This window comes from Saimiri boliviensis, chromosome 2 (assembly GCF_048565385.1).
Source record: "Saimiri boliviensis isolate mSaiBol1 chromosome 2, mSaiBol1.pri, whole genome shotgun sequence".
NCBI classification, from domain to species: Eukaryota; Metazoa; Chordata; class Mammalia; order Primates; family Cebidae; genus Saimiri; species Saimiri boliviensis.
The window spans coordinates 141,728,450-141,752,869 of record NC_133450.1 but is presented as its reverse complement, the minus strand read 5'-3'; the positions used below and the strand labels follow the sequence as shown (position 1 = coordinate 141,752,869).

The window sequence follows — 24,420 nt, the reverse complement described above, 5'->3', positions numbered from 1 at the left end:
TTTCATTTGGTAGGCTATTAATTACTGCCTCAATTTCACAACTTGTTATTGGTCTATTCAGGGATTCAACTTCTTCCTGGCTTAGTCTTGGGAGAGTGTATGTGTCCAGGAATTTATCCATTTCTTCTAGATTTTCTAGTTTATTTACGTAGAGGCATTTATAGTCTTCTCTGATGGTAGTTTGTATTTCTGTGGGATCAGTGGTGATAGCCCCTTTAACATTTTTTATTGTGTCTATTTAATTCTACTCTCTTCTTATTAGTCTGACTAGCAGTCTATCTATTTTGTTGATATTTTCAAAAAACCAGCTCCTGGATTCATTGTTTTTTTTTTTTTTTTTTTTTTTTTTTTTTTTTTTTTTTTTTTTTTTTTTTTGGGGGGGGGTGGTCTTTTGTGTCTCTGTCTCCTTTAGTTCTGCTCTGATCTTACTTATTTTTTATCTTCTGCTAGCTTTGGAATTTGGTCTTGCTTCTCTAGTTCTTTTAATTGTGATGTTAGGGTGTTGATTTTAGATCTTTCTGCTTTCTCTTGTGGACGTTTAGTGCTATAAATTTCCCTCTAAAAACTGCTTTGGTTATGTCTCAGAGATTCTGGTATGTTCTTTGTTCTCACTGGTTTCAAAGAACTTATGTATTTCTGCCTTAATTTCATTATTTACCCAGTAGTCCTTCAGGAGCAGGTTGCTCAGTTTTCATGTATTTGTATGGTTTTGAGTGAGTCTCTTAATCCTGAGTTCTAATTTGACTACACTGTGGTCTGAGAGACAGTTATAGTTTCTGTTCTTTTACATTTTCTGAGGAATGTTTTACTTCCAACTATGTGGTCAATTTTGGAATAAGTGTGATGTCGTGCTGAGAAGAAAGTATATTCTCTTGATTTGTGGTGGAGAGTTCTGTAGATGCCTATTAGGTCTGCTTGGTCCAGAGCTGAGTTCAAGTCCTGAATATCCTCGTTAATTTTCTGTCTCATTGATCTGTCTAATATTGACAGTGGGGTGTTAAAAGTCTCCCACTATTATTGTGTGGGAGTCTAAGTCTCTTTGTAGGTCTCTAGGAACTTGCTTTATGAATCTGGGTGCTCCTGTATTGGGTGCATATATATTTAGGAGAGTTAGCTCTTCTTGTTGCACTGATCCCTTTACCATTAGGTAATGCCCTTCTTTGTCTTTTTTGATCTTTGTTGGTTTAAAATCTGTTTTATCAGAGACTAGGATTGCAAACCCTGCTGTTTTTGCCTATATGCTTGATAAATATTTCTGCATCCCTTTATTTTGAGCCTATGTGTGTCTTTTCACGTGAGATGGGTCTCCTGAATACAGCACACCAGTGGATCTTAACTCTTTATCCAATTTGCCAGTTTGTGTCTTTTAATTGGCATATTTGGCCTGTTTACATTTAAGGTTATTATTGTTATGTGTGAATTTCATCTTGTCATTATGGTGCTAGCTGGTTATTTTGCCCATTAGTTGGTGCAGTTTCTTCATAGTGTCGATGGTCTTTACAATTAGGTATGTTTTTGTAGTGGCTGGCACCAGTTTTTCCTTTCCATGTTTAGTGCTTCCTTCAGGAGCTCTTGTAAGGCAGGCCTGGTGGTGGCAAACAAAATCTCTCAGCATTTGCTTGTCTGTAAAGGATTTTATTTCTTCTTCACTTATGAAGCTTAGTTTGGCTGGATATAAAAATCTGGGTTGAAAATTAGTTTCTTTCAGAATGTTGAATATTGGCCCCCACTCTATTCTGGCTCATCGGGTTCCTGCAGAGATTCGCTCTTAGTCTGATAGGCTTCACTTTGTTGGTAACCTGACTTTTCTCTCTGGCTGCCGTTAATATTTTTTCCTTCATTTCAACCCTGGTGAATCTGATGATTTTGTGTCTTGCGGTTGCTCTTCTTAAGGAGTATCTTTGTGATGTTCTCTGTATTGCCTGAATTTGAATATTGGCCTGTCCTGCTAGGTTGGGGAATTTCTCCTAGATAATATCCTTAAGTGTGTTTTCAAACTTGGTTCCATTCTCCCCATCACTTTCAGCCATACCAATCAAATGTAGGTTTTGTTTTTCATAGTCCCATATTTCTTGTAGGCTTTGTTCATTTCTTTTCATTCTTTTTTTGCTAAGCTTGTCTTCACACTTTATTTCATTAAGTTGATCTTCAATCACTGATATCTGTTCTTCTGCTTGATCAATTTTGCTATTAATACTTGTGTATGCCTCATGAAGTTCTTGTGCTGTGTTTTTCTGCTCCATCAGTTCATTTATGTTCTTCTCTAAATTGGTTATTCTAGTTAGCAATTCCTCTAACCTTTTTTTCAAGCTGCTTAGATTTCTTGCATTGGGTTAGAACATATCCTTTAGCTCAGAGGAGTTTATTACCCACGTTCTGAAGCCTATTTCTGTCAATTTGTTAAGCCCATTCTCTGTCCAGTTTTGTTCCCTTGCTGGCAAGGAGTGTTGTGTTCCTTTGGAGGAGAAAAGGTGTTCTCGTTTTTGGAATTTTCAGCCCTTTTGCACCATTTTTTTTCTCATCTTCATGGATTTATCTACCTTTCGTCTTTGATGTTGGTGAGCTTCGGATGGAATTCCTGTGTGGACATCCTTTTGGTTGATGTTGATGCTATTCCTTTCTGTTTGTTAGTTTTCCTTCTAATGGGACTCTCTGCTGCAGGTCTGCTACAGTTTGCTGGAGGTCACTCCAGATCTTGTTTTCCTTTATCACCCGAGGAGGCTGCTTAGATTATGGCCTGTTCCTTCCTCTAGAAGTTTTGTTCCAGAGGGCACCTACCAGATATCAGCTGGAGCCCTCCTGTATGAGGTGTCTGTCAACCCCTGCTCGGAGGTGACGCCCAGTCAGGAGGTATGGGGGTCAGGGACCCACTTGAGGAGGCAGTCTGTCCCTTAGTAGAGCTCAAGCACTGTGCTGGGAGATCTGCTGCTCTCTTCAGAGCCAGGAGGTAGGAACATTTAAGTCTGCTGAAGCTGCGTCCACAGCTGCCCCTTCCCCCAGATGCTCTGTCCCAGGGAGATGGGAGCTTTATCTGTAAGCCCTTGACTGGGGCTGCTGCCTTTCTTTTACAGATGCCCCTGCCCAGAGAGTAGGAATCTAAAGAGGCAGTCTGGCTACAGTCGCTTCACGGAGCTGCGGCGGGCTCCACCCAATTCTAACTTCTCAGCAGCTTATTTTATACAGTGAGGGGAAAACTACCTACTCAAGCCTTAGTAATGGTGGACACCCCTCCCCAACTTCAGACTGCTGTGATGGCAGCAAGAATTTCAAACCAGTGGATCTTAGCTTGCTGGGCTCTGTGAGGGTGGGATCTGCTGAGCTAGACCACATGGCTTCCTGGCTTCAGACCTCTTTCCAAGGGAGTGAATGGTTCTGTCTTGCTGGTGTTCCAGGCACCACTGGGGTATGGGAAAAAAAACTCTGGCAATGAGCTCAGTGTCTGTCCAAATGGCTGCCCAGTTTTGTGCTTGAAACCCAGGGCCCTGGTGGCATAGGCACCTGAGGGAATCTCTTGGTCTGCAGGTTGCAAAGAAGTGTAGTATCTAGGCCAGGATGCACCATTCCTCGTAGCACTATCCCTCACGGCTTCCCTTGGCTGGGGACAGAATTCCCTGACCTTTTGCGTTTCCCGGGTGAGGTGAGGCCTCACCCTGCTTTGGCTCGCCCTCTGTGGGCTGCATGCATTGTCTAACCAGTCCCAATGAGATAAGCCAAGTACCTCAGTTGGAAATGCAGAAATCGCTGGCTTTCTACATTGATCTTGCTGGGAACTGTGGACCGAAGCTGTTCCTATTTGGCCATGTTGTCAGCCACCATCACTGAAGTTTCTGCTGTCTCTGGTCAGCCTGCGACTTGGAGATTCCCTTAACTGCTGGAGTTCAGGAGCATCTCCTTTCACCAAGTGTTTCCCCAGTGACTGTCTGATCAGGTTCCAGAGTCACCAGACAGTTGACTCTAGTAGTTTTCTTTTTTCCAGCTTAACGGTTGTTTCTGTGGAAAGACTGAACCCTGGAGCCTCCTGCCCTGCCATCTCTTGTCACAAATGTTACTTTAAGACAGCAAAATTTCAGAAATTCTTGCTATGCCTTGTGAATTTCAGAAATGCTTGCTATGCATTTGAAGTTCAGGAATTCTTGCTATGCCTTGTGAAAGTACCTCCAGCCTCTAGTCCCAGGAGTTCTGAGGGACTATCTCGCACATTTCCCAGTTGAATGATGCTGAAACAAACATCTGCTATATGATAGGTGAACTTCTGTGTTTCCTTCAGTGTGCCTGAGAAAGGTGGCTGGCTTTTCCTGTGCATAAAATAGCTGGATAATCCTGCAAGAGTCCTTATTTGAACACAGAGTGAGAGTCTCTATCTCATTTTAATCAACACGGGCAATGAAAGAACAAAACCGGAATGACCAGACTATAGTAGAAACAGGATTTTAATATAATATTCAAGTCTAGCATTTGCTATTTACAACAAATAAATATTGCCCCTCCCCAATCAGTAAACATTTTTTTTCTTTTTTCTTTTTATACAAATATTCAGTAGCCCCACCCCCACCCCAAATCCGCCTCCCTCAGCAACCCCCGTCTTGCATGGTCTTGTAAAGCCCAGGACGCAGTGGTGAATGGCACTTGCAGTGGCATGAGATTCAACAACGAGAAGGGACTCGGCTGGGACTGTCCTCACTTACCAGGTGCAGAGCCTGGTCCATGAAGAGGGTTTCTCTCTGCTCCCAGGGCAGGACCGGGGTAAGCAGTGGGTGAGACGCCCTCTCTCAGTTGGCCCTGATGATGGAATCTTTGGTGCGGCCTCAGAAAGGCTAGAGTGGTGGGAAGAGGGGCCAGGACCCCTGCGAAGGTCACAGGCCAGTGCCCGTGGGCATGAGGAGAGAACTGCAGTGGTCAGACACGGTGGGTGAGTGGGTGCTCTGGGGTGCCTATGGGCACAGGTGGCAGTGACCCACACCTGGGAAGGTGTCATGGAAGTGTACAGAAGTGGCACCCAGGGGCAGGCAGGGCACCATGCCTGTTGGCACTGCTCCTTGGCAAAAGTCAGCTAGTCCTCTGGTTCCAGAGAGCAGAAGGCACCTAAGGCGGCGAGTGGTCCACGGGAGGCCAGGTCAGCCTTACCAACGGCAGGCGTCAGTCCCAGCAGCAGGAGAGGTTCAGGATGAAACTGGAGTCTTGGGGTACCGTGGGCTGGCAGGTGGGAGGAAGGTGCCCAGCTGGCCTGGGCCACACTTGTCCATAAGTGCTTTGCTACCAGCCAGCCAGGCCCTGGGGAAGATGCCCTCAGAAGATGCCCTTGGCAATCTTGAGTCCTTTCTGCTTCATGCGAGGGAGGGTGGAGCTGGCTCCATGCTTTACCTTCACCCCCTTGGTGAAGGTCCGCTTCTTCAGGACAAAGTCATAGTTGGCGGTAGAATTCATGGCATAGAACACGTTGGCGTTTTCAGGGATCTTCAGCTCTGATTGGGGAGGGGCAGAAGGGTGATCAGTGGGGCTCCTGGGGACCTTGCAGGACACCCCTACCACTTGGGATCCTCTGCAAGGACCATCCTGAGCCACAGACCTGAGATCCCCTCCGATAGAGCTCTAGGACTCCAAGGACCCCTCTCAGTGACTCCTGCCTGAGGACAGACTCTGCTGAGGTCCTCACAAAACCTGGTGACTCACAAAACCTGGTCCTCACAAACCTGGTCCCTGTTTACTGGAGCAGGAGGCTCCAGTAAACAGGGACTGACTCCAGAACCCCCTGGCTTGGCCTGGGCTGGCAGAGGGTCACCCCATCCTAGCCACACTGCAGTGCTGGCTGCCAGCTAGAACAGGCTTTCTAGAATCCAGACCACCTCCCAGAATCCTGTCCTACTCAGGACAAGGGCTCCAAGGACCAGGAAAGGGCAGGCTTGCCCCAGGCCTCCGGCACTGGTTCCAGGGAGGCCTCTGTCCCTTCTGGAACCCTGGCACCCAGCAACTACTTCCTCTTGGCTCCTATTCCCCCTGGTCTCCTCTGGCCCACAGCCTGCTGTAAATCAAAGCTGGACTCAGTGTGTGCTCCTGCTGACATCGTGTGGCTTTTATTCTCCTTCCTTAACCTCTCTAGGCCTCAGTCTCCCTTTTCTGTAAGATGGGGGTCCCACCTACCCTGCCCACCTAACCAAAATGGTGCCAGAAGCTGCAAGAGGATTCAGACTCTATATACACACACACGCACGCACGCACGCATACATATGTATGGATTTTTATATGTATATACACATACAATTAACCTACTGGCTACTTTCATTTCCCTCGGGGGGATGAGAAGACAAGCACAGAGGACTTAAGGAGCTTGCCCGGTGTCTCCAAGCCCAAGACACCTGACTCAGAGCCTGCACCTGTTCTTGACACTTTCCCGGTTTCTGGCGTCCCTTCCAGGGGACCACCTCGCCAACCTGTCCCAGTGAGAAGCCTTTCCCTTAGCTCCTCACTGAAGCTAGCACTGAACTGCCTGTTCATGCCCAGGGAAGGGCACACGCTGGGGAGGTCCAGTGGTCACTGGGGGCAACAAGCAGACAGTGGGGGCATCCAGGGCTGCCCTGTCCAGTGTCCACCCACACTCTGTTGGTGAATTTTCTGGGGCCAAAGGCTTCCGACCTGGGGCTGGGGAGTGTTGTGGACCCACCCACTCTGCCATCGCCCCCTGCTCTGACTTACTCCGGTCATCTGAGAGAATCTGCACCAGCTCATAGTCCTCCGGCTCATCCGCGTCCAGGTGGTGTTTGTCCATGGCCTTGCGGATGACGGCCGGAGCCTTATCTTGGCTGGTCACCTGCATTGTGGCAGGGGAGGGGCCATCAGGGAAAAGACCCAGGAGGGGTTCTTCCAGAGTGCAGTGGCCAAGGACCCTCTGGAGCCCCCTCAGCACTGAGCACAGGCACTCAGCCTCTGTTCAAGTGCTGGGTCCAGGGAGGGACCCTGGGGCCAGCCTTGGCCCTGATCACTAGCTTCTTCATTTCTGTACCTGGCTGACATCTGTCCTTTCCCCCACTAGAAGGTAGAGCCCGGGAGGGTGGGGATGGTGGCCCGCATTCAGGGCGTGTTTGTGGCCGGTGGAGGGAGGGACCCTGCTGCCCGTCCGGCTCACCAGGATGCTCTTGTACATGTTGCCGTTGTCCACATCCAGGCTGACACGGATGATGCAGCAGTCGCCCACCTGCTGGTTGTAGAGCGGCAGCGCGGAGCTGGAGTTGCAGAGCCCTGAGACGGAGCGCTTGTGGGTGCGCGTGGCAGCCACGGGTGTGGTGGAGGCTGAGGAGGACGAGGTGCTGCTGGAGGCCGAGCTGATGCCAGAGGTCTCCGGGGACGACTGTGAGGCTGATTCCCAGAACTGAGGGGAGTGGCAAGGTCAGCAGATGCCCCGGGCCCTGTGGGGCACCCCAGGCCAGCAGCCAGCTGGAGCCCTTCTAGACGCCGTGTTTAGGATCCAGGGCTTCCTGGCCCCGTGTGTGGATTGGGAGTAACACTGGCACTTAGGAAGTGGGAAGGTGGGGAAGGATACTGGGGAGAAGAGCAGGTAGTCACCTTCTTTTCCTGGCCATCAGGGGACTCCGGGACGAAGCTGATGTTGATCTCCTCCACGTCGGAGCTGGAGGAGCCGGCCGAGTGCACGCTGAGTGCATCAGCGATGTCCCCGCTGCTGAGGTAGGGGCCACACCTAAGCTGGTCACAGGACTTGGAGTGGGAGCTACCGCTGGTACTGAGCTCAGTGCTGGGGGCCTGGCGACTGGATGAAGAGCCAGCTTAGTCAAGGCAGGTCCCCAAGGACACATCCCACCCCCATAGCCCCTCTCTCTGGGCCTGAGGACTGTGCAAAGTGCTGGGACAGTCGCCAGCACTCCATTCACCACAGCCATCTGGGAGATCATTTAGTATCACCCCATTTCAGAGGAGGAAACTGAGGCCCACAGAGGTGAAGGGACCCATCCCGGTCTCAGGGCCCGTCAGCAGCAGGTAGGATCCCAGCGCCAGCCCGTGACTCCCCGAGCCCAGGTTCAGCCCTGAACCCTCTAGGCCCCAAGGCGGCTGCCCCTGCTCCCAGCCCCCCTGGGCCAGGCCCTTACTCGCTCCAGCGCTTGACAATGGCTGCGTTCTTCTTGGTCTTGAGGGTGTTGCTGGCTGACTCGGATGGGGGCTCCAGCTCACACGACAGGTTGTAGCTACGAGCAGAGGGGCGGCGGTGAGATGACCGGGAGCCACGCTCCGGCATTCCCCCAGCACCTGCCCAGAAGCTGGAGTCAGGGTGCCCCGGCCATACCCAGGCAACAGGGGCTGACACCACGGGTCACGGCTGCCAGCCCTCTGGAGCTGGCCCCCCAGGACAGCACCCCCCCACTGTCCCTTGCTGCCTGGCGTCACCTCTCAGCCTCGCTGAGCCGCTGCACCGCCCGGAACCAGGCCCCAAACCGCTCGTCGGGCGCGATGCTGTAGTTGTTACAAGCCGACTGCAGCAGCTTGATCTGGGCGATCACCTCGAACTCCTGGGGCCAGAAGGAAGCACAGGATGGTGACAGGGCCCGAGAGGGGCAGAGGACAGTCTCTGAGCTTTTGCTCTTGGGGTCTCCTCCTCCCCTCTACTCCCATCCAGGCCTTCCTATTTTCAAAGCTGGGCTCACACAGCCAGTTCTCAGGAGGCTGGAATCCTACCACTGCCATCCAGCGGGAGGAGACTCCCTTTTCTCTATAGCCAAATGTCCCCATGAATCTAAGAGGGAGGGGGTGGGAGTCGAGTGTCCTACCCTGGTGGGTTTCCTTTCCACCCCTCCCCCAGTGAGGGCTGCAGCTGCTCACCTTCCTCCTCTTCTCGAAGTTGATGAGTCTGCCCTGGAAGGGGACACCCAATGGCCATCAGAATGTCACCCCTTGACCATTACAGCCCCCCTCCCCCAACTTCAGGCTGCACTATCAAGAGTGCCCACCAGGGGGCAGGGCACGCACACCCCTGGACTGGGGCCGGTGCTGGGTCCCAGGGCAGGGGGACTTGTGGGCAGAGGCCTGTCCACCCCTCTCTGAGGACAATGGACTGAGGCCTCGAGCAAGGCCCTCCAGCTTCCCTTTGTGCTCATGGTCACTGCCTGAGGGACGGGCTGTGTCCCGCTTGGGCAAACCCTGCTGCTGCTCTGTGTTTAGGCAGCCCTGGGGTGTCACCAGCCAGGCCCTGAGCTGTTTACTCTTTGCTGGGACAGGCGTGGTGGCCCAGCCCCCAGGGCTCAGGGAGCTCTCCTCCTGGGCCCCACTCCAGCCCCAGCCCCACACCAGCCCTGCCTGGCACACTCACATACAGATAGTCCTTCATGGCGGTGTCCAGCATCACTAGGTCAGTGAGGAACGTGCCCAGGTAGGGAACGGTGCCCTGGATGATGCCCTGTGGCATTGGAGACACCAATGAGCAAGGCCCCTCATCGGAAAGCTCCTCAGGCCCCAGCCCCAGTCGGCCTCACTTGGAGCAGCCTGGGGACCTCTGGCAGCCTCCCCAGGTCTGCAGCCTCCCTGGACTCCAGTCTCCCTCTAGCCACCCACCCCCATTGGCATCTGACAAATGCCAGATTCCTGAGTCGTGTGGCCTCTGGCCCTCCCCAGCCCCACACCTGCCAGCTGGCTCTGCCAGGCCCGTTCTTTGGTCCTTGCAGATACCAGCTTGTCCGGGCATGGCCCTGCCAGCGTCCAGAGGCGGCCACCTCTAAAGGGGCCAGTAGGTACTGTGGCCACAGAGGAAAGGGCCCCTCCTCCCACCCCCAGCCCCCTGTCCCTCCTCAGTCTCGGGCTCTCTCACCGTTTCCTTCGGCCGTTTCTGGGCTCTCTTGGGGTTCATCTCCAGGGTAGCAAACTTGGAGGTCCCCTCCTGCCAGGGTAGAGAACAGGGTCAGCGAGGCCCATCCCCTCGGCCCTAACCCTCAGACACCCTGATCTGGGGCACTGCCAGTGAGCTTGGGTCCCAGGCCTGACCCTGCTTCAATACTCACTAGTGTGGGGTCCTGGGCCTGTGGCCTGCCCTACCTGAGCCTGCCTCCTGCTCTGGAAAGTGCAGATGAGAACTCCACCTCTGCTGGGAGTGATGGCTCCCAGCATTTTGGGAGGCCAAGGCAGGCGGATCACTTGAGGTCAGGAGTTCAAGACCAGCCTGGCCAACACAGTGAAACCCCATCTCTACTAAAAAATTAAAAATCAGCCAGGTGTGGTGGCACACACCTGCAATCCCAGCTACTCGGGAAGCTGAGGCAGGAGAAACCCTTAAACTCAGGAGCCGGAGGCTGCAGTCAGCCAAGATCACACCACTACACTCGCCTGAGTGAGAGTGAGATTCCTCTAAAAAGAAAAAGGCCTCTGCCTGCCTCGCAGGGTCTCGGAGGACTCGTGCAGTCCTAGTAGGTCTGCACCCTCCTTTTCTCCTCTGTACCTCCTCACCTCCATGGAGATCAGCGCCCCAGACCTGGCATTCCTTTGTTTTCCAGAGGAGGAAACTGGCCCTGAGATGGGCCGTGACTTGCCCAGGGCCCCACATGGACTCGGAACAGGCTTTTCTGTCCTAGCCAAAGGCTCTGTCCCATCTGCTTTCACCCATCTGGCCACTGATCAGGGTACCATCCTCTGGGCTTCCCGGTGTGTGCCAGGGCCCCCAGTAGAGCTGTGCCATGGAGGGAGAGAGACAGGTGTCCTGGGACCCCCTGCGACACTCCCCTGTAGGGAACTCTGCATTTGTCCATGCAGGAGGGGGACCCTAGATGCCATTTCACTGGTTTGCCAGGGGCACTGGGCAGTGACACTGACCCCCTTTTGTGTGGGAGCTGCGGGGCCCAGGCCTCGGGAACCCATTCATCCCTGAGAGTTCTTTCCAGTCACCTGGGGTATCTGCCATGGCTGATAGGGTGCCATGGGGAGAATTCTACAGGGTTCTCTGATTGGTGAGGGTCTCTTTTCAGGGCAGGGTGCAGAAGCCACAGGGGGCCTCCCAATCTGCCTTCCAGATCTGGCTACCTGGCCCCTGGCATCCCCTGCAGCTCCCGTCCCTGGGGTCCCTGGGCTGCCCCTTCCTTGGGTGTCCAGAGTAGACAGAAGTAGCAGCAGGAGCCTGAATTCCTGCAGACAGACTGGGCTGCTGTGGGGCAGGAGCTGCATCCCGTTCCCACCCAGCAGGTGGGACCATTGAGGAAGCCGGAGACCTGCTTGTCTCGAAGCCCATCTGCTCCTCCTGGAACCCCCACTGCCACCCCGCTGTGTCCAATTAACTGAGGCCCCGTCCTCAAACACCCAGGGGCCAAACAGCTCCCTCTTCCCCTTCGTGCACACAGGAAAGGAACACTTTGAGCAAGAAGCGAACGCCGCCGCCCCAGCCTCTGCCCGCCGCCCCAGCCTCTCCCGCTGCCACTCCACCTTGATGAGCAGCTCCCGGCTTAGTGAGTAGTTGTTCTCATCTGAGAAGATCTCTGACAGCTTCTGAAAGATCCGGAAGCTGTCCCTGTCAAAGGGCAGAGAAGGAAGGAGAAAGCTGGGAATGGTGGGGAGGGGTGAGTGCAGATCCATTTTCTTTTAGAACTGAAAGACCCTAGACTGCCTGAAAGCGGCACCCAGGGTTCCGCAGAGTCCTGAGGCTCTGCAGGTCTGGGGAGGGGGCCTTTGCATGGGTACGACAGGGCCCCCGTTCCCATTTCCACTGAGCAGCTGTTTCCAAAGGTGTGTGTTTTTGTTTTGTTTTGTTTTGTTTTTTTGAGACAGTTTCACTCAGTCACCCAGGCTGGAGTGCAGTGGCGTGATCTCGACTCACTGCAACCTCTACTTCCCGGGTTCAAGAGATTATCCTGGCCTCAGCCTCCCAAGTAGCTGGGATTACGGGCGTGAGCCATTGTGCCTGGCCCAAAGGTTTTGATTTCAATCGGATAAGGGTTCTGTGGCTGCGTGAATACCTGAAAATCTCCGAAGCGGCTCAGCCCACCATCTGATGGATGGGGAAGCTGAGCTCTGAGGCAGGGTTACCAGCTCAGGTCAGTGGAGGGTCCCTGCCCTCAGGGTTTGTGGCCTCCCATGGGCTCACTCACTAAGGGGGCAATGCCGGCCCTGTGGGAGGTTCCTGGTGCACCAGGAGCTCCTACAGAGGCATGCCCACCTGGAAACTTCTTCCCACGTCTTCTTCAGACGGTGGATGGAGTTACTCTGCAGAGCAGAGAGGATGGCATAGAGTGATGAGAAGTTCTTGAGGACCCGGCACTCCTGGGGCGGGAAGAGCAGGAGGTATGAGGTTGGGCTGGAGCTCCCAGCTGGCCTGGCCTCAGTCCCCCTTGGCTGAGCCTCCCCTCCCACTGAGACACGCCAAGGGAGCCCCCAGAGGGCACACCTGCAACCCAGGGGTGACGGAGAGGAGGATTTTAGCTCAACCCAAGGTAAGGGCGTAAAAAAGACATGAGCTGGAGAGTCAAGGCCAGCATGCCCCTGGCAAGAGCAGCCTGGGGCCTGTACAGGGGCTTGGACCACAGACCACAACCTGAGAACAAATGAAAGCAAAGAGGGGGCTCAAGCCCCTCCCGTGGCATACCCTGGCCACCTCGATCCAGTGCTCCACCACCCTGGCCCTGTCTGGGGCCTTCGTGCTTCGGTCCCCAAGGCAGGTGGTGATGACGCAGTTGGCCACGCTGTTGAACTGGGTGACGGTGGCACGGATGGTGGGTGCCAGGTGCTCCTTGCCCTTCTTGTCCCGCTGGGACCAGATGGAGCCCAGGCAGTGGTAGGGTACCACCTTCTTGAACAGCTCCTGGGGAGGAGGCTGAGTGTTACCTGGCCCTGCCACAGCAGTCTGGGCTGGCGCTCGGGAAGCTGAGGATGTGGCTCGAGCCCTGTGGGGGTCTCTGGGTTTTGTCCCGTGCCATGCAGGGTGCCCAGCACACAAGGCAAAAACGCTGGTGGGAATGAGAGGAGCACTGCCTCGCACATCCTCAGCAAGCCCCAGCGCTGACAGGCGGCTCACACCTGCACGGACCAAATGGCACTGCCCTCCCCACCGCCCCTCCTCCTCCATCCCCACACGCCTCAGTCTGTTTCCCAACCAGATGCACATCTGCTGTGGGCGCTACAAATAGGGGCTTTGTCCAGTGTCCGCCATGGGATCCAGGATATATCAAGTGCCTACTAAGTGCTGAGGCCAGTGAGGCCTCTGGACAGATGGGGGTGACCCATAGGTGCACCTTGGTGATCACCCTCCACTCCCACAGGCCACGCCTGCCTGAGCTTCTTGTCTGTCCCATCTTCAATCTGCATAGTCACTCTGGAGGACAGGGGTGACCTCACCTCTACTGTCTAGAGGGAAGCTGAGGCTGGGGGTTAAACTTGCCCTGGTTACTACTTGGTTTCAAACAGCAGACCTAGGATTGGACTAGAACATGAGCTCTGGAAGGCAGGCCCACCCCTGCCCTGCCGAGCTGAGCTGCTCACCGCATCCATCAGTGTAAACTGCTCCGCCACCAGGTCAGGAGGGAACACCAAGAGGTGAGGCTTCTCCTCGCTCAGTCCGTTCTCTGCAACCACAGGCGAAGGCCAGGAAGGCTCTGGTGATGGGACTGGTGCCAGAGCAGGCTCCAGCTCTGGAGTTTGTGAGGGAGCCGGATCCCGTTCTGCAGGCGGTGCTGGCTCTTGTTCTGGAGCTGGTGCTGGAGCCGGTTCTAGTTCTGGAGCTGGTGCCGGAGCCCGCGGGAGCTCCTGAGCTGGTGCTGGAGCTACCTCTAGCTCTGAAGCTGAAGCTGGTATTGGAGCTGGCTCTGGGGCTGGTGCTGGGCTGGGTGCTGGGCTGGGTGCTGGAGCTGGTGCTGGAGCTGGCTCTAGCTCTGAAGCTGGAGCTGGCTCCGGCACTGGGGCTGGTGCTGGGCTGGGTGCTCGAGCTGGTGCTGGAGCAGGAGCTGGTTTTAGAGCTGGCACTGGTGACAGAGCTGCAAGAAGAAAAAAATCTCACCAACATGCCAGCCTTTCCTGTGCCTTTCCAAAAACAGAACAGCCCAGCTTCCAGAGAAGCCTCTCCCTTCGAACTCACAAAACCTACAGCAGGCTGCCCTCCCACCTGTGGTCCCCACCTGCGTGGTCTGAGGCTCATCTGTGCCCCAGGCCCAGCATCAGCCCCTAGAGCTGCCTCCTCATGTGGCCCAGCACCAGTCCCTCCTCATTCACCCTCTGACACCCACCACAGTCCTCCTCACCCTCAGGCTCTGCCTCAGTGGGTTCTGAGTGCTCCAGCTGGGCCAGGAGGAGGTGGGCACGGCGCTCCAGGTCTGAGCCTGGCATGTTGAGCTGCACGTAGGCCACCAGCTGCTTGAGGCAGGGGAAGTCCGGGGGTTGACAGAAATCCTCCGAGTACTGGTCCAGCCAGGTGCCCAGGATGGAGGAGATGGCACTGGGGACAGGTGGGTGGGCAGCAGAGTCAGAGGCCTGGGATCCCCTTCCCCACGGCCCTCCCACAGCTCCCCTGAGCCAGGCTGGGCTCCTGCACCAGCCCCTGTCCATCTGGAGGCTACCCACCCCAGCCCAATCCCCTTGGCTAACCAGACCAAGAACCAAGGAGGCCCCTGGTCAGCGGCGATCACCTCTCCCCTCCTTCAGGGAAGCCCCGCACACTCCTCCGCGTGTATCCCGGGGTCCCCCTCCCTGGAACATAAACACCAGGAGGGATCTGTCCTCCCGCATGGCATCCGCAGGTCTCTGCTGGCACCTCAACATGTAGCTCAGTGCTGGGAAGCTGCCTTATTCTGAGAGCTGCATGTGGGTCTCATCTTCCCCCTGATCTGGTTCTCCCAGAGGGTGGGGTGCGGTCTGCCCGCTGAGCACTCATTAAGGGCAAGGCAGCGTGAGAGTGGAGGCTCACCCCCCTCTCCTGCCCTGGGTCCCCAGATCAGGGCACACTGAGGCAAGTCCTGCTGGGATGAGGCCACAGTGGGACGGGTTCTCGAGGGGGCTGCTCTGAGCCCCAGCCTCCCCGGGACCCATCCACAGCTCTAGGTTGTCTTTCCTCCTGCAGGTGAAGCCCCCAGACCTCAGCCCTCTAGCGGGAACCCTCTAGAAGCGTGGGAGCCAGGGTTGTGTCCAGCCGGCCCCAGCCCCGGCCCCATGCACTCTCCCACTATTCAGTCCCTTCCTCTTGGCTCAAAGCTCACTCACTTTTTAAGTTGGTCCTGGGGTCCACCATCCTCATCGGAGTAGGGGAGGATGCATCCGTATCTAGAGGAGGCCGTGAGGGCGTCACATCTACCGTACCTGCTTACGACGTCTAGTGTTACTGTCTGACTCTCCGACTAGAACGGAGGCCCAGGAGGGCAGGGACTTTTCTGCTTTTTTTTTTTAAAGATGGGGTTTCGGCCGGGCACGGTGGCTCAAGCCTATAATCCCAGCACTTTGGGAGGCCGAGGCGGGTGGATCACGAGGTCAAGAGATCGAGACCATCCTGGTCAACATGGTGAAACCCCGTCTCTACTAAAAATACAAAAAATTAGCTGGGCATGGTGGCATGTGCCTGTAGTCCCAGCTACTTGGGAGGCTGAGGCAGGAGAATTGCCTGAACCCAGGAGGCGGAGGTTGCGGTAAGCCAACATCGCGCCAGTGCACTACAGTCTTGGTAACGAGAGCGAAATCCGTCTCAAAAAAAAAAAAAAAAAAAAAAAAGAGATGGGGTTTCACCATGATGGCCAGGCTGGTCTTGAACTCCTGACCTCAGGTGATCCACCCACCTTGGCCTCCCAAAGTGCTAGGATTACAGGCATGAGCCACTGCGCCCAGCCCTTTTTTGCTTTTTTCACCAAATTACACTAAATGCCTAGAAAAGGGTCCGCACACAGTAGATGCTTCATATACTTGTTCAACGAATGAGCCCCAACCAGCTCCTTCCCAGCTGAGCGGCCCGTGGGCACCCCCCAACATTCCAGATAGACCCTGGAATGTCCTTGACAAGTGAGAAACCTGCTTTGCCCAAGGCCACGTACAAGTGAGGCTTGGGGCAGAGAGCTTCCCCACGGGGGACAGGAAAATCATAAATACGAGCACCGCAGCCTGAAGCCCATTCCCTAGGGCCAGACGTTGGAGAAGCGCTTTCCAACAGCTCATCCCACCCAGGCCTGACAACCCCGTGAGGTCCTCTCAGCACCCAGTTTCTTGTATGAGCAAAGCAAAGCTCAGAGAGGTGAAGCAGCATGGCCAAGACCCATGCCAGCTGGAGGTGGGGGCCACTGTGGGCCCTGCGCAGTGGGAGGCACGTGCTCACCTTTTGAACAGCAGGTCCAGGACCTGCTGGGTGGTGGTGAAGGCTCTGTAGGTACACAGGAAGATGGTGACGTAGGAGAGGTCGCTGCCCTGGAAGGCAGGCACCAGGTGCTCCACCAGCTTCTCCAGTGTGCCAGCCTTCACAGTCCGCACCTTGCAAGTCTCATAAAGGTTCAGAGCCGACTCGTTCTCATACTGAGGAGGGACAGTCAGTCAGTGACAGCACACACATCTGGAGCTCAAATGGAACCCCGAGCCCTCAGTGGCGTGTGGTAAAAGGAAGAACTGAGTGTCTAGCAGAAAAAGGTGATCAGCTTTAAAAGAATTTCAAGCCAGGTGTGGTGGCTCAAAGAGGTAGTGCCACCACTTTGGGAGGCTGAGGTGATAGCATCATTTGAAGCCAGGAGTTTGAGACCAGCCTGGGCAACAAAGTGAGACCTCCATCTCTATAAAAAATTGTTTACAAATTTAAAAATTAGCCAGGGAGCTGGGCGCGGTGGCTCACGCCTGTCATCCCAGCCCTTTGGGAGGTAGAGGCGGATGGATCACCTGAGGTTGGGAGTTTGAGACCAGCCGGACCAACATGGTGAAACCCCGTCTCTACTAAAAATACAAAATTAGCAGGGTGTGGTGGCACATGCCTGTAATCCCTAGGAGGCTGAGGCAGGAGTATCGCTTGAACTCGGGAGGCAGAGGTGGTGGTGAGTGGAGATCGCACCATTGCACCCCAGCCTGGGCAACAAGAGTGAAACTGTCTCAAAAAAAAAAAAAAAAAACTAGCCAAAGCCAGGCATGGTAGCTCATGCCTGTCATCCCAGCACTTTGGGAGTCTGAGTTGGGCAAATCACTCGAGCCCAGGAGTTTGAGACCGGCCTGGGCAACATGGCAAAACCCCACTTCTACAAAAAATACAAAATTAGCCAGGGGCGCTGCACGCCTATGGTCCCAGAGACTTGGGGAACTGAGGGGAGGATCGCTTGTGCCCAGGAGGTCAAGGCTGCTGTGAGCTCTGATACCTCTGCATGCCAGCCTGGGTGACAGAGTGAGACCCTGTCTCTAAAAGAATGAAAAAATTCTTTAGAATTTGAGGTGTGGGAATGATTAAAATACTAACACCTTCAGGTCATTGTTAGCTGAGTAATGGTAGCTGCCCTGTGGAAGGAGCGTCATCGCATCATCTGAGAGTTCTAACGAAACATCCCCATTTTTTTTTTTTTTTTTTTGGAGACGGAGTCTTGCTCTGTCACCCAGGCTAGAGTGCAGTGGCAGGATCTCAGCTCACTGCAACCTCCACCTCCTGGGATCAAACAATTCTCATGTGTCAGCCTCCCAAGTAGCTGGGACTACAGGCACGCGCCACCACGCCCAGCTAATTTTTGTATTTTTAGTAGAGATGGGGTTTCACCATGTTGGCCAGGCTGGTCTCAAACTCCTGACCTGAGGCAATCCTCCTGCCTAGGCCTCTCAATGCGGGATTACAGGAGTGAGCCACTGCGCCTGGCTCCCATGGCACTGCTGAAGTGGCCTCAGAGGAATCACAGTGGTCCCACAGCCACAAGAAGCTGGACTGCCAGCCTCCCTTCTGGAATATTACGCGGCTGAGTCAAGCCCCGGCTCTCAACCTGGAGGAAGCCCAGGGATGTGTTCTGGGAAAGGGCGATTTGTGGACACCAAACAGCCTGAAGTGCTGCTCTTGGTGAAGACAGCCCCACTACTCCAGATGGTGTGCAAGTCTGGGAGAAGGCATGGAGCATGGTGAGGCTGATGGCTGCACACCCGGGGAGGGGAGATCAAATGGGAAAACTTGGCCGGGCTCGTGGCTCATGCCTCTAATCCCAGCACTTTGGGAGGCCGGGGTGGGTGGATCACCTGAGGTCAAGAGATCAAGACCATCCCGGCCAACATGGTGAAACCCCATCTCTACTAAAAATACAATAATTAGCCAGATGTGGTGGCGCATGCCTGCAATCCTAGCTACTTGGGAGGCTGAGGCAGGACAATCACTTGAACCTGGGAGGCAAAGATTGCAGTGAGCCTAGAATGCACCATTGCACTCCAGCCTGGGTGACAAGAGTGAAATTGTCTCAAAAAAAAAAAAAAAAAACAAATGGGCAAACTTGCTGCAGAAAACCTGACCAAGCCTGTGCTGGACAGTGGGAGTCCGGAAGAGATCGAGGGCTGTTTCCTTTAGGATCAGAACTGTGGGGCCCTTATGAGGCAAAGCCCTGGAAGGGATTTCCCAGCTGTGTCTCATGGTGGAGACCTGGAGCACACTCACCCCGAGCCAGCGCTGGCCCTTGTTAGCTCCGTGGTGCAGCTGCACCTTGCGCAGGGAGATGGAGTAGATGACTCCGTTGATCAGCTCCTCACCGATCTCCTGCGTAGAGCTCTGTGAAAACAGTGCCCGGCAGCCGGGCGCAGAGATGTCAGGAGCCTGCCTGGCCACTGTGCAGGGGGTGGGGGGGGGGTGGCCCTCTGCAGCCTGTTCCCCGGATACAGCACAGACCCACAGCCCGGGGTGAAAGGAGATCACATCTCGAAGGCCTAGGCTTAACATGGGTGCAGAAGATCACTGTCATGGCAGGCCACTTCCCCGACCCAGCTAGCTACGGCCTGGGACGTGAACATGATGGGTCCACCAGGCTTCCAATCCCCTATTAACTGGCTCTGGTTCCTGCCCAGGACTGGCCCGCTCTCAAGCCATCCCCTTCCATGGTGGGGACCGTTGTTCAGCCATTTCACAGATGGGTAAATGGAGGCTGGGAGAAGGGCAACTGTTTCCAAGGTCATGCTACCATGGGTAAGTGGTGAGGCAGGGATCCCAGAGCTCTGACGCAGCTGACTGATCCAGGCGGCTGTGCCCCAAGAGAAGGTCCCCCACATCCCCAGGGCCCGAGGCCCATGGCCGTCCTCACACTCACCCCTCCTCTGCCTAGCCTTGGGGGGCCCCGGCTGACGCCACAGCAGTGGGCAGCTCCTCTGGGCCTAGCCCTGGTGTGTCAGCAGCACAGGTCCGGGCCAGTGTGGGGCACCCCCGACGGCCACAGCCCAGCCACTTCCTTCCCCTCTGCTCATTCATGCCCTCATGCCTGCTTGGGCAATGGGAGTTCCCAGTTCCCCAACCGTCATCATGTGAGGGGGTGGTATGAGAGGTGACGGTGCCGGTATCCAGGCAAATGTTGGGGTTCCACAGAGCCCCAAACCATGGGCCGGAACAGGAAGGGGGCATCTGGCCCCAGGCAGGCAGGAAAGGGCCTCGTCCTAGGAGACAAAGACTCCCCCTACCGGGCAGGCTGGCTTCGGTCACTTAGCCGCAATGACCCCCGACCTGACACCCCCTGTGCCATCTGCTCTGTCCAGGGACGGGATGAGCTTGCAGAGGAAGAGAAACTGGGGTTGGGGGTAAGGACACGGACCTGTGAGAGTTTAGGAAGGAGCTGGGAGGTACTGGCCTGGCCCAGGGTCATTGACCCACAGTCAGTGCCCCAACCCGGCTGGATGTGGAGCTGAGAGACAGTGCCGACTCGGGCCCTTCCCTCAGCCCCAGCAGGAGCCAGGCAGACTGTCTAGCGTGCTGTGGACGGGACCCTGGCCGCCTGCCTCCCGCCCACCCTCAGAAGCCCGGGAGCCATCCTGGAAGTGCACTTCCTCTGACCTGAGGTCACCCTCCCACTCCGAGCTTCATACCAACAGGAAGGCTGCAGGTGTCACGCTGGGCTCCTGACTGCCACTGCACTGCCTCTGGACGGAGGGCCAGCCTATTTCTTGGTAGGTAGCAGGGAACCCACAGGCACATTCACACCCACAAACAGCCCACACCAGGGGAGGTCCGGCCCTTCCACTGACAGGAAAGCAGACATAGGCTCACCCCCCTTTTCCTGACTCACACATCTCTCTCCTGCCTAGAAAATCATCCCTTGGAGAAGAAAAGCATTAGAGGTTACAGTGACCAGGGCACCTGGCCACCCTGGCTGCCTCGGGTCCCAGACTGCCTCCTGTGAAGGCCGCTGGCCCAACTGGGAGGGTTGGTCTCTCCAGAGGATTTTAGCCACATCTGGACCAGCTGGGAGGCAGACAGTATCCTGAGTGCCCAAGTCACTGGCGGAGGCTCTGAGGTCTCGTGCAGGACAAGCCCGCCACAGGGGATTTGGACATTAACCCCTGGGGAGACTGGCACAGCACCATCAGTCCCTGTTGGACAGAGCTGTCCCTGGCCAGGCCAACCCCCAGGAGGGGTTGAAGCCAGGTGGCCTCGGCCATCCCTGAGCTGGTCTAGATGGCAGCTGGCCCAGCCCTACTTGGTGTCATGTGACATCCCTGCACCCTCCCCTACCCTGGGGGCCCTCTTCTGCCAGGCAGGTGGTGGGGAGGGATGCAGGCCCAATGCTGAGAGCACGCATGCTTGGGGTGAGGGAGCTGTGACCCTATCACAGTCAGGGAGACGCTCTAGCCTGCGTGGAGCTGGCCTGTCCTCTGTCCTGTCGCAGCAGCAGCAGCAGGCATGGAACCGACCATACAGCTATGTAGAGAACAGGCACCATTTAAATTCCCTGCTAAGACGGTGGAGGTGCAGGCTCCAGAGCAAGCTCTCCTGGGGTCTGCGCACAAAGCAGAGTGGGGCCTCTATCCCTTGCTCTGACCCCCTCACAGGACATAGAAAGCAGCCGACAGCCCTGGCCGCTGCCCCGGGACCTTCTGCAGCAGGAAAGGAGGGCTCCAGCACCCACAGGCCACCCTGGGTCACTCTGTTAGCAGAGGAGACAGCCCATGTGGGCAGTGCCGTGCCCACAGCGTGCTCTGGCTGGGAGTTCCGAGGAGGAGTAGGACCGGCCTAGTAAACAGCTGATGCAGAGAAAACGCCTTCCCCCGAGGGCAGGCGCCCGGGTGGCTGCTCTGAGCTGACTGCTGGGGGGAGAAAAGAATGCCACGTGCCTGGCTGTGTCCTCAGGACACTCCCGCCGGTCCCACCCCCAGCAGGCATGCTGATGTCCCTGGGCTCTGGGACCCAGTCGGCAGCTGAGCCTGTGAACACACGGCCTGCCCTCCTAACATTTGGGTCAGTGCAGTGAGGGTGGTATGGCGGCACGGGGTCCCTGGTGAGCAGGGGCCCCCACACCCCAGTGTCCCCAGGGACACAGCCCAGAGCCCTGTAGATAAGGAGGGAAAACAGGGCCTGGGTGGTGTCTAGTGAGTGTGTCACCGGATCAGCCTTCTCAGAGTGACGGGCCAGCAGGATGCTATGTCCCTGGCTGATGGAGGAAGCCACAGGCCCAGCCCAGACTTCCTCTGCGTAGAACAGTGAGGGTCTTGAGGGGTCCCACGGGGCCCACCGCACCCCTGCCATCTCCCCACCAAGGCCGACGGCGCCTCCTCCCAGCATCCGCCCTCTGGTGCTGCTCTGGACTCGGACACCTTTCCTCGGAAGTCATAACTAGTGCCCCCTACCCTCCCCACCCGCCTGGGGATGGCTCCTCCCAAGGAGACCTGGCTGAGGGCTGAAGTAGAGTGAGGAGCCCAGCAGCCCTGCACCACGAGCTGCTCCGCCCTGGCCCTCCCTGGCCCTGGGCATGGAAAGAGCCTCCATGTTCGTGAGTGGTTCTGGGGGAACTCTCACGCCCCTCCGAGCTGCTGCTCAGGTCCCAGCCAGCAGAGGTCACCCGGGGCGCTTGCAGCCCCTACAGTTCTGGCCCGCCACACGGCAGTTCACCGTCTCTCAAGGGTCCAGCTCCCAGCTCTGCCCAGCCCCTCGGCCCTTGGCCTCGGTGCGTGAGCTGGGGAGGACAGCAACAGCTCTCACAGGTGACAGTGGGGGTCAAGAGAGAACGCATGCAGCTTGGCGACTGACGCCTGATGGGGTGGCACTGGGAAACGCTGACACCTGATGGGGTGGCACTGGGAAACAGACTGACACCTGACGGCGTGGCACTGGGAAACAGACTGACACCTGACGGGGTGGCACTGGGAAACACTGACACGTGACGGGGTGGCACTGGGAACAGACTGACACCTGACAGGGTGGCACTGGGAAACTGACACCTGACGGGGTGGCACTGGGAACAGACTGACACCTGACGGGGTGGCACTGGGAAACAGACTGACACCTGACGGGGTGGTCCTCGGAACAGACTGACACCTGACGGGGTGGCACTGGGAAACTGACACCTGATGGGGTGGCACTGGGAACAGACTGACACCTGACGGGGTGGCACTGGGAAACAGACTGACACCTGACGGGGTGGTACTTGGAACAGACTGACACCTGACGGGGTGGCACTGGGAAACACTGACACCTGATGGGGTGGCACCGGGAAACACACCACAGCCCCCAGGGCCGGCAATGGACACTGGGCAGTAGAAACCTGAGGGGAACTTGTCTGAGACCTGCCTGAAGCTTGGGGACCTGGCCCACGGGCACTGTAAAGAAAGGCTGAGTCACCCTGAAACCCAGTGGGCGGGAGCAGCTTTGACTTGAGCTTTTCGCTCCAATCCAGAAGCCAAACGTGAACCGCATCACAAGGCTGCTCGCTCTCTGCAGAGCCCAGGCTCCCCGGGCAGTGCAGCGCTCACACTGCCACGCGCCTTCTCCATCCCACAGAAGTGGGACCAAGGCCCAGAGAGCGGAGCAAGTGGGGCGTGTGCAGGCTGAGGTGACAGCCTAGGACTTCTCAAGTCCATGTCCTGGTTCCTCTCAGACCACCAGCCCAACCAAGGGAGGCGGAATGCAATGGCCACATGTCCACGACCCGCCTGCCCTCCAGCTCTAGGTGGGTGGACCCAACCCTGATCCCCAGGCATGGACAAGGCCCCAGGATGACAGGAGGCCAGCCCTGGGTGTGGGTGGGCCACACTCCTGGTCCTGGGCACTGCGGCCCACAGAGGTGGCCTCAGATGGGGCTGACACAAGGTGCCTAGCCACCAGGGAGCTCCCTGGCCCAGAAAGTGGAGGCTGGGAACCAGCCTGTGCCGAGGCCCTCAAAGGCCGGCCCGTCTCTACAGAAACCCTCCTGCCAGCCTGCACCTTGCTTGTCACTGATGGGAAAATCGTGCCTCAAGCAGGAGAGGGGAGACCCAGCCCTCCAGGTCACCCCTAAGCCTTGTGTATCTGAGGTCCCTGTCCAAGCCCGGCCCCTGACAGGTAAACAAAGGGCCAGGCCCGGGAGGGGTATGGCTGGTGGCAGCTGAGGAGGAAAGTGGGCTGGTCCCAAGGGGGTGCAGGGCAGGGCCAGCTCAATGTCCAGCCCCAACTTTAACCAGCCACAGCACCCAGCACATGCAGGGACCTCCTGGGTGTAAGCCCCTTTGCAGACCCATCATGTTTAATCCTCCTAACGCCCTTCCAGATGGATAAAGAAGCAGCCTGGCAAGAACTCGCCCAGGTCAGGAGCCAGGAAGTGGGAGCCAGAACAGGGATTTGAACCCTGGCCCGCTGGGACCCACCCAGGCCTGGCGCTGACTCTGCCACGGTCCCGGGCTTGGAGCAGAGTACAGTCGCTTGTGGCATAGATGTGGAGGCGGGGCCAGAGACAGGAAGGACTTCCTCAGGTAACACAGCAAGTTCGACGGGGAGGGTGGCAGGGCCAGCTCTCCAGCGCCTACATCTCTGAGAGGTTTGGGGACGTGCCCTGAGCAAAAGGCCTGCAAGATGCCAGGCCAGGGAAGCACCATGCTGAAGGTGCCAGGTGACATGCCCCAGGAGTCCAGGGCACTTGGAAGGCTCAGGCCACTCCCCTGGCACCTCATCAGAAAACTTCATTGTGGCAGCTGCCACCTGTCCACTGTGCCAAGCACTATGCAGGCTGCTCCTCAGGCCACCTGTCTCACTCAGTCCTCACCAGAACCCTACGAGGAGGAACTGGCATCACGTCCACTTTACAGATGAGGAAACTGAGGCTCAGAACAGGAACATGTCTACTGCTGCCAGGGGGCTGAGCTGGCATCCCAGCACAGCTGTCTTCCCTCCAGAGCCCAGGCTCCCTACCCCTCGGTTGACATGGACAAAAGGCCCCAGGAATGACTTCAGGGGAGGCTGCCAAAGCATGCAAGCTCCCGATGGCAGAAGACGCCACAACCCTCCAATGCAGGTGCCCTGCTCTGCTTGCCAAGCAACCATTGGGCTGTCACCCCACTTCCTCCCTGGCCTGTGGGCAGCCAAGGTGTTCGGAA

General features: G+C 56.4%; 1 protein-coding gene across 6 annotated transcripts in view; it reads right to left on the bottom strand.

The window, feature by feature from the left end:
- Positions 1–320: 320 nt before the first annotated feature.
- Positions 321–24,420, bottom strand: part of RALGDS (ral guanine nucleotide dissociation stimulator) — a 57,717-nt gene continuing 33,617 nt past the window's right edge. For 4 of the 6 annotated variants that reach the window (XM_039461344.2, XM_039461342.2, XM_010346409.3 and 1 more), the window contains exons 2-18: positions 18,536–18,646; positions 16,259–16,452; positions 15,163–15,258; positions 14,208–14,401; positions 13,453–13,943; positions 12,560–12,775; positions 12,134–12,237; positions 11,404–11,488; positions 9,806–9,874; positions 9,311–9,397; positions 8,824–8,856; positions 8,392–8,513; positions 8,097–8,192; positions 7,558–7,759; positions 7,121–7,363; positions 6,691–6,805; positions 321–5,462 (exon numbers count right to left, since the gene is read on the bottom strand). In XM_039461344.2, the coding sequence (XP_039317278.1) occupies positions 5,287–5,462; positions 6,691–6,805; positions 7,121–7,363; positions 7,558–7,759; positions 8,097–8,192; positions 8,392–8,513; positions 8,824–8,856; positions 9,311–9,397; positions 9,806–9,874; positions 11,404–11,488; positions 12,134–12,237; positions 12,560–12,775; positions 13,453–13,943; positions 14,208–14,401; positions 15,163–15,258; positions 16,259–16,452; positions 18,536–18,646 (2,634 nt within the window). In that variant the 3' untranslated portion in view covers positions 321–5,286. The remainder of the gene's footprint in view (positions 5,463–6,690; positions 6,806–7,120; positions 7,364–7,557; positions 7,760–8,096; positions 8,193–8,391; positions 8,514–8,823; positions 8,857–9,310; positions 9,398–9,805; positions 9,875–11,403; positions 11,489–12,133; positions 12,238–12,559; positions 12,776–13,452; positions 13,944–14,207; positions 14,402–15,162; positions 15,259–16,258; positions 16,453–18,535; positions 18,647–24,420) is intronic. The other 2 variants (XM_039461343.2, XM_039461341.2) reach the window with 1 other exon arrangement.